This window comes from Antennarius striatus, chromosome 11, assembly GCF_040054535.1.
Source record: "Antennarius striatus isolate MH-2024 chromosome 11, ASM4005453v1, whole genome shotgun sequence".
Classification (NCBI taxonomy): Eukaryota; Metazoa; Chordata; class Actinopteri; order Lophiiformes; family Antennariidae; genus Antennarius; species Antennarius striatus.
In genome coordinates, this window is record NC_090786.1 from 12,880,384 (window position 1) to 12,890,000 (window position 9,617).

At 40.5% G+C, this 9,617-nt stretch overlaps 1 protein-coding gene across 4 annotated transcripts in view; it reads right to left on the minus strand.

The window, feature by feature from the left end:
* Positions 1–9,617, minus strand: part of LOC137603836 (A-type potassium channel modulatory protein KCNIP2) — an 83,463-nt gene that overhangs the window by 16,117 nt on the left and 57,729 nt on the right. Inside the window, exon 1 of one of the 4 annotated variants that reach the window (XM_068327640.1) lies at positions 3,069–3,501. The exons of the other annotated variants lie outside the window; for them this stretch is intronic. Coding sequence (XP_068183741.1) covers positions 3,069–3,174 — 106 coding nt within the window. The 5' untranslated portion in view covers positions 3,175–3,501. Of the gene's footprint in view, positions 1–3,068; positions 3,502–9,617 lie in introns of those variants that run through there. 4 annotated transcript variants of the gene reach the window in all.

Sequence of the window (9,617 nt, forward strand, 5' to 3'; positions counted from 1 at the left end):
CTGATCATCCTGTGTCTCAGACTCTCATCTTCTAGCTGGCAAACCATCAGAGGAGAACAGAGAGAGAAAGAGCCTAAGACAAGGTCAACAAGGACAGTCTTTACCAAATCACAACGTTATTACTTTTACAAAGTATGCCACAACCAGTACACTTGTTGTCCAAATGGCTGCTACAAACTGCAGTAGCTTCAGGGATTAGATTGACTGTGTGACAGTCGATGATAATCATAATAATGACCAATGTAAGGGCTTTTCTGCTGTTTGTATTCCTGTAGGTTGTGTGTGTGTGTGTGTGTGTGTGTGTGTGTGTGTGCGTGCGTGCGTGCGCATGTGTAAAACACAAATGGATCCTCTGCTGACGACTAAACAATTTACCTGCACTTGCCCCTGCCTCATTCCCTCACACACACGAAGTCACTGTAATGGTCATAGCAAAATAAACATTATTATACAGCATAATATACTGTATGTTCAATTTAAATTGCTCCATTGAGCTGAAACCATATTAGAAAGTTAAATACATTTAATTCTTTTTAAAAAAATTTTGTTGGATAGCGCCAGCTGTTTCCCTGCCTGGTTTTACAATATACAGTGTGCCTACGTGCATTCACACATCAACGCTCGCGACTTCACCTCGGATTTATTGCATGTGGTTCCTTGAGTACATTAACCGCGAGGAACGAGGACGCACTGTATACATGTTACATATTTGTTATATTTGATTCAAAGTGCGTTAAGATTTTTTTCTTGAGAACTTAAGGTATGCTAAGAGTATCCACAGAAAGATTTTGTTGGTAGAAACTCTTCTCAGGCACACCGCCAACCATCTCAGGCCAGGACATCCCATCATACAACTATTCCATTTCCACCTCATAAACTTCTAAAGAACTTGCTCCAACCATTAGCCATTAGCTCGAAATCTTGTAAACATCCAGACGAGAGTGCACTTCACACATACTGTATAAATCCTCTTCACTGTGCCTTTCCTTTCTGAGAGGAACGCACACAAGTTTGTACATGCTGCGTGTCTTTAATCAGTGGAAGGTCAGCAACACTGCTCATTAACGTAATGAGAGTCTCACAGTCTCTGTAATTTATTTGTTTCACTGTGTCTCACCAACAAATGGCCCAGTATGGTTCTAGAAAAAGGGACAAAAGAGGGTCTTTTAACTTGACTCAGTTGGTTTTTTCTTTTGTTTTCCTTTTCCTTTCAAAGCTGACCTTCCAGATTGAGACACAACATTTAACACCATAGTACACTTTTTCAATTCTATCTTATTTTTGTCATGCCTCAGTAAAGGTGGAAAGAGATCTGTAAAAGTGCACACAACCGGTAACTCACTACAAACTGCTGTCAAGTCAACGCACATCAGCAGATCAATATCTTGAGAGTGAAGGAAAGAAAGACACACTTTCACAAACACCCAACATGAGACCTCTCTATTTTAGTAGAAAGGTCAAGCAGAATGAAAGGATCTGTCTGACAGAGTGAAACAAGGAATTAATACGGAGTCAGGAAGAATTTAAATGTGAATGAAGAATAGTTTTGCACTGGGTGGCAGAGATTAACTGAGTAATCACACAGTGGTATCCCTGGTATATTACACAAGGGATGAAAGCTTCTTTCCTACCATAGCACACATACTCAAGGAGCGATGTGCATGCCAAGTTGATATCACATGCCCTTATATGCAGGCTGCTCTGCTCTGAAGCACTTCATCAACAATAGCACACAATTCTGAGTAATACAGTTGTTCTACAATCTGGTCTAAGTTCCTCCATTAAAGAAAAGATTCATTAGTTTAAGTACCCACAAGGGAGGCGGTATATACTCACCCACCCACCCACAACCCCCCCCACACACACACACACATTATATCTGCCATTTTCCATAAAGAATGCTGGAAATATGCTGAGAAATGATGCACTGGATGCAGTCCAACAGATGCATCAGGGATGGAGATTGTCTCTTATAGCAACATCCAGTAGAACCCTATATTCTTACACTTTGATAGTGACTCCACTTGTGAGTAAATCTTAATATAAAAGCAACATTTTAAATCATCTCTGGTCCCAGAGTGTCCAGAACACTATAAGAAATGAGCATAGGAAATAAAATATAAAATCTAGATTAAAACTTCATTTTGGCTGTCGTCAGTACAACAGAAGAGATCAGTGTGAAGAATGTGACATAGATTGTACATGAGTAGAAAAACCAGGGGTCATCCAAATGAAAATCATCATTAGACCTTGGTACCAATGATAGGTCTAAGGGTGAAAGGGGAACTTTTCAATTAACTCTTCATGTACAAGCAGGTTCCGTTTGATGTGCTATTAGTGTTTCCTTCAGTATGTGTTTAATGCTGGTTCACCATCTATTCATCTATTATCTTCTAGATGAGGCGATCGTCTACTCTACAAGAAAATGGATGGATGGATTGATCTGGTTCACAACACTTTAACAAGCACGCTCTGAAACAAATTGACAACATTCATTAGGTAAATGAATTTGAAATGACTTTTGAAATGAATGATGCTTGTTGACTCACATAGCACTGTCTCAACCAGAAAACACACTGACCTGTGATCTAGAGCAAAGAGGGTGAACCATACTGTCTTTGTTGATACATATAAAGGCTATAGGCTAATGAGTGTACTTAGAGTAAGACTGGCATTCCCTCAGTGAGACAAGTGCCTCCACACAGCACTCAGACCCACTCTGTCCATAGTGTTATCGATTAAAGGGTAAAAGCACACATCCCTGGGGCAGAGGGAGGCCTAACATTACTCTGTGTGTGTGTGTGTGTGTGTGTGTGTGTGTGTGTGTGTGTGTGTGTGTGTGTGTGTGTGTGTGTGTGTGTGTGTGTGTGTGTGTGTAGGGTGGGGGGGGGCAGAGAGAATGTGCTCTATGGCCCGGTATTGCACTGGAAACCCAAACCCTCAGCTAAGACTGCAGCCCGCTCAGGACCAGAGGGAACGGGCACTGCAGATGAAAGTTGGAGCTCTCACACTCTCATCCACCCACACCGCTGTCATTAAAGCAACAAATCTCAGTCCGAAACTCTTACCTTCCCCTCCCACTGGCTCGAACATCCCAAACTGTTCGAGGACTTTGATGAACAGACCCATGACCACCAGCACAGCAATCACCTCCAAGCCCTCCAGAGTCAGCATCTTGGTAGACTGCTGTCTGTCATCGCCCAGAACCACTCCAACAATCTACAGTATATCAGTCCAGACTGAGCTGAAATCAGACCTGAGCAGTTGGTCCAACTTTTGCTGACTCGTCCTCTGCCTACGTGTTTAATTTATCCACTTTGATCCAATGATATTGTAACTTGAAAAAAAATCAGTGAACTCCTCTCATTCTCTGCAGGAGGCCATACTGCTGGAGCTACAGGCTGGAAAGTTTAAGGATTCTTCCTTTCCTCTCTCCGCTATCCTTTCCCATACCCCCATCAAGAGAGGGAAACTTGGATTGTGTGCCGCCTGTTAGTCCGTTGGCAGTGGTTGTCGGAAGCAAGTGTTGTGAGGGGGAAAGAGAGAGAGGGAGGGATAGACAGTAGATGAAGACAGGGGGAGAAGATGAGAGGGAGATGGCACAGAAAATGAGAGAGCGAGAGAGAGAGAGAGAGAGAGAGAGAGAGAGAGAGAGGAAGAGGTAGAGGTAGAGTGAGAGTCTAACTGCGAGTGAGAGCGGGCCAGACAAATGCACAAACACACAAAGCGAGTTTGGGGCGGGGGTATGCCCTAGCTCTCAAGTGACATACCTCTATTGATTTGCCTAATGCGGTTTCCCTGGTAACTGGAGCCCAATGTTTAATCCAGACTTAACTGGTGGAAAGAAACTGTATTTATATTCACCTTAATTCTTGTTCCATGTTATATATGTATTGTAACTAGAAAATATTTTGTCTGTTTGGGGATTCATGTCTCATTAACTATTTAAATAGGGCACCATTGGAGTTAGATGTGCAAAAGATATTTAGTTTTAATAAATACAATCCACTATCTGAGATGAGAACAAAAAAGGAGCTAATGCTAGTTTCAGACTCTGCTGATGTTATTGTGTCTGACAGATGTTCAAATGGGACTAAATGCATGCAGTCAAGGCAGATGAAGAAACATTCAATATCCTGTTACAATACTGACTTGAACATTATGCTGAAGATCATCAACAGTGAATATTTTTCTTTGTGCTTACACACACGCGCCCACACACACACACACACACACACACACACACACACGCATACACATAAAGTATATGTCATGTAGTAGACACAAAATATCACCATCAAGCATTGAGAATGCACAGAAATGGTAATTTGAAATGACTGAGACATGAAAAAATAGAGATAAGTACAACAGTGAATGATTTTGAACACTAACGACGTTTCCAAAGAACCAGTTTAAAATAATGAAGAACACAACATCTCATAGCAAAAGCAAAAAATTTCTGATAAAATTTTAGTCCTTCCATAAATATGTGAATTCAGTTCTTGATTGAAAATGCGTTAACCAAACAGCACATCCTATCTCTCCAAAAAATCTCATTAGAAACCATTCATAACTTTTCGAGTACAGGTGATCCTGCTAAGAGACGGTCCAAAACACACAAAACATTCCTCTATATGTGGAAGCAGTACTGTAAAAATTATTATTTGTGATTGAAATTGTCTTTAAACTTTCTACTGACTTGAAAGAGCACAACATCTTTATATCTTATCTCAAAACAACAATGGAAACTTTAAATGATGCATTTCTTCATCTGAAAAGAAGCAAATGGGAGCAAATCCAGTCAGCAAACAGACAAATTATTTGATGTCACCTTTGCAAGTAAATTCTGCCCATGTCCTGAAAGCGAGCAGACCAAGAGTCATTCCCACATGAGTCTAGTAGTTTTCCTTTAGCCAAATGTTGTTTTTTGTTCCATCTCTACCAGGTCAGTGCTCACGGCTGAGATCAACATCCCAATGGAAGACGGTATAGAGGCTGCCCTCCAGAGACCAACAAAAGTACAGCGAGCTGGCTGTGGCATGCACAGACGTACTGTATGCCAGGAGGGATCCCCCCCTCACTCAGGAGAAGTAGGCTCCAGGAGTTTCACTGAAAGATTTACCCAATTCCAGCAATTCCAAAAAGTTTCTTGAAATACTGGTTCTGAAGGAAATAACCCAGATGGGATAAGGAGGAATCTTAGAATCTGTTGCAGGGAGTAGCTGAATAGTCAGTTAAGATTATGTCAGTCATTAGAAAGAGGACGTAGCATTTCTGTCATAGATGCCTATCACTCAGAAGAGCTGCATGAATTTCTTAGGGCTGACATTCTGATCCTACACAATAATTTCTATGTTAACGTACCCATTTATCAGATTATAACATTTAAAGTTTAAAATAAAATGTAAATCTGTAATAGGAAATAGTCATCTGACTTCGCATTAACAATGCATTTTTTATACAATTTTCAATTAAAAGCAAGATTGCTGATTTGTAATTAACATAACTGTACATTTATGACAAAACAGTCAGAAAACTTTTACAAAAACACAACTCTAATTTCCAATAAATTTCTATGTGTAAACCTTTAGCTTTCTTAGGCAGCTGATTTGTCCCATCTGGTAGTATTTTTCACTTTCATGCAAAATATTGTTCTACAGATGCATTAGAACAATGTTCACAATCACATTCAGAACACACACTATGTGTTTAGTTAATCTTGTGTACCTCACATCTTTAATGGTGTCTGCATATAAAACGCATCCTATATTCTATAACTACAGTGCACTCTCGTTCCTCGTAGTTATTGCACTTCAGAAACCGCACGCAAGTAACAAATTCTGAGATATAGCAACAAACTATCTAATTATTCACTGTAATTTAAATGTTTATGACCCTCTTCATACTGATATTTAACCACCTTCCATCTGTATAACCTTTTCCCACACTCTTATTGACTGTTAAAAGTGCTTTTGTGTCTCACGGAAGTCCGAGACTCACGGAACATACGGCAGTTCCGTATGCCTTCAGCCAATAGAATGTGCGTACGGTATCATGTGACTACTCACTAAAAATCCGCGATGAGGTGAAGCCACGAGTGTTAATGTGCGAATGGGCGAGGGCGCACTGTACTATCATGTCCTCACAGGACCACTTCAGACAGATGCTCTACAGCCCCACTTGGTGCTTCTGATGCCTATGAGAGCCCAGCATGCCTGAATCAAAGCCATCAATCAGGGGCAGAACTCACATCTGATAGAATGTCAATCAGCGTTGTGCTCATGCTCAGCTCCCCCTCGCCATTATCATTATGTTCTCCCTCCATCACACATAATATCCTCCTCTGCAGGAGAGGCTTTGGAGACAAGGCTGAAGCCCAGCGTATAGCTTCTTCATCCAAATGAATTTTACAGAGCGCAGCTTTATCCACCCTGAATATCTTTTAAGATGTATAAATGTATACTGTGAAACATAACAATGTTGTGTTATAACAAAAAGTTACACAACATAGTTAAAGTCTGTCAAATGTTTTGCACTCGGTCTCCTTGCATTCAAACTCAAGACAACAGAATCTGTGATTATATATCCATTTTTAAACTTAACTTTTGGACATAATGTATCTCCAGATTCAGTGAAAACTGCATTCTCAGTGTGTTTGCCACTTCACAGGTGGACAACTGTGAAGGTTCCTCTTAAAGTTGTCATGTAGATGCTCTGCCTCTTAACAGCTGCCCATTGGAGACAAACTGTCCATTGTTATTCATGTGGAAAACAAAAATTGTAAAAGCGTACACCGTTGACACTGAAGCTAAACAACCAGGAACACCAAGAAAACTACATTTTTGCTGAAGGCAGACTTGCTGCCCTGGCCACAGAGAGATCTGCCCCTCCCAGCACAGCTCCCAGTGAGGGTATCACTTCACCTTAAGGTACAAAAATAACAGAAATGGAAAATGATGTGATGTTCCCTCTTTGTATTCTTCCCCCTCTGCGTATCCCTTTCTGGCCCTTTCTTTGGAGAGAGAAAAGGTTGAGAGGAGAGGCAGCAGGGATTTGACAAATGTGCTGTGTCTGCATCCACTTCTGCTGTTTCTCTCTTTGCTGACATTTTCTGCTCCTGCAGCTTCAACTGGGATATGCAGGATCATGCCTCATTACGAAGACGTCTGTCACATAAAAAGCATCGCCGAGGACCATATGGGTCACCCTAATGTCTGCTCACATTCACACACAGGCGCATATAAACTCATGCACGCACAAGTCAGACAAGGTGACAGGAAACCTATGCACACATGACGTAGCCCTGCTCACAAATGCTGTAAATGCAAACAAACACTGTGCTACAGCGTTCCCTTTCCTTTTACAGCAGCAATCTATGCTGGATCGCTTGAAGCTGAGCTCCAATTTCAGGCGTGGTAAATGTAAACAGAAAAATATTGAACAAAATACCCTCAAAAAAAAGAGAGACAGAGAGAGAGGGAAGAGGGTGAAGGAGAAATCTGAGACAGACTCGTTGGTTAAAAAATGTCTGCCCCCTTATTTATTGAAGAGTTGTCATTCGAGGGGACAAACAGTGAGGCAAAGGTAAGAGGAAGCATGGCAGGTTGTTGTGTGAGACACGGTGGCAGGAGAGCATAATGAGACGTAAGAGAAGACAGACAGAAGCAGCACATGAAGGAACAAAGGAAGGACAAACCAGAGAGCCTGAGTGACTGAGGTTTGTATCCAGCTGTGTGCTTATCTGCAAAGAGTCAGAGGAAAGAAGCATCTATACTTTATTACCCTCCAGCATCTCTCCCCTCCTGGAGGATTTTTCACCTCATTCTGGCTGTCACCATAGAAAATTGGACCACAGATATGTCCTTCACAATTACTGTAATTTAATTTCTTACTTACTCCTGTACTTAATTAAAGTTACACAAACAAGGGAGAGCACATTAACAGTTCATTCACAGTCATGGTTGACTTTAATTTAACAGATAAGGACAACTGTCTGAAGCTGAAGGTTTGTAGTCCAAAAAGTGCAACAGGTGCGTGACTCGGAGCTCATCTGACAAATACTCTGTGTTTGTACGACTAATGACAGCAACAACAACTTATTTGTTCCAAAATGATTTTCACAAATAAAATTTTAGTCTTCAGTGAAGGTTAAGTATAATGATATCACAAGTCATTTGAAGGGTATGGCAAACCTCAGCAGCTTTAAGTGCATCTCATTTGAAATGTTTTCTGTTGTTTTGAATGTGTCTGAAGTCAATAATAATCACAAGATTAAATTTAAGGAAAAAATTGATATAATAAAAATACTATTTCAACAGAGAAAGGTGGAATGTGTCATTGTTATTCGGATGAGACGAGACGAGGTGAAGAATTCTTGTATTTTCTTACCTTAGATTTATATTTTATTCCATCCTTTCCTTGTGAAATGTAGATCGTACAAAAGATAAAATAGTTTGACCAAATGTGTGGGGCATAAATGTGACACAAGTGAATAATGAAAGACAGCAGAGATATTCACTATCGTCTGCAACAGAGCATCAAACAGAACAGCTGTCAAGTCATGTCATTTTTATATAATGTAAGGTCCCAAAAGATACGTGTAAGACCTTATTTCAGTCCTTCTCCCCAACCAAAAGGATTTCACTCCTTGGTTCTACTGATGCTCACCTGTTTGCCCTGTTGAGACATGAAGGCTGCTGATGTCCTTCAAGAGCAGCAACTCCACTACCTACAAACTTGTCCTGTCTTTTGTTTCAGATATGACCTTTAATATAAGACAATCAGAGTCATTCAGCTCTAAATACAAAGCACCCATCAGCTGACTTCCTTCCTGCCTTCCCTCTTGATCCTATTGATTTTTCCAAATTTCTTCCACTGTTAAATATTGTGAGATGCTCTGAGATCTAGGGAGAGAAGCTATATTCGGTTAAGTGGTGAGTGTTGTTCACATACGTGATCAGCTCGTTGGCTGAATGAAAAACAAGTAAATTTATTTATTGACTAATTTCTTTTGCGCTGTTCTCTTTAAGTCAGGCTTCAGCTGAATGTAAGAACTGATGATCTGATATTTGAGTTTTAAAATTGTAACCTGAAGCAGCAGAGAAAATATTTACAACAGGGTTCAGGTCTACAGCTTTTCACCTTGTAGGACATTAAAAAAAACAACTCTTTTTCTACAACAATAGCTGGAGTAACAATTTCACTGCTGGCTGTGTCTAGCTGTATTGATCCCTACATGTTACAGCACTTATCTACAGAATGTGCAGAATTGAAGAACATGACTATTGAGCTCTGATTTAATAAGGCCTGACCAACCACAAGAGAGAGGAGTTCAAACAGACATGCACACTGACAAAATTACAGACATACTCTGGAGAGGAGAGGCAGGACGAAAACTTGTAATCGTACTTTACAGTCGTAACGAACAACAATTCTACCATGTGACATTGTGAGGCCAAGCATGTGGTCTTCAATTTTCATGTCACACCGAGTCACAGAAACAATAAATTCAGTTATCATATAACATGACAGAAGAGATGGTGGGACAAGAAAACTAAAGGACAGAAACGACAGAAAACACAAGGCTTAGCCCCAAAACTGACTGAAGGTTTTAATGA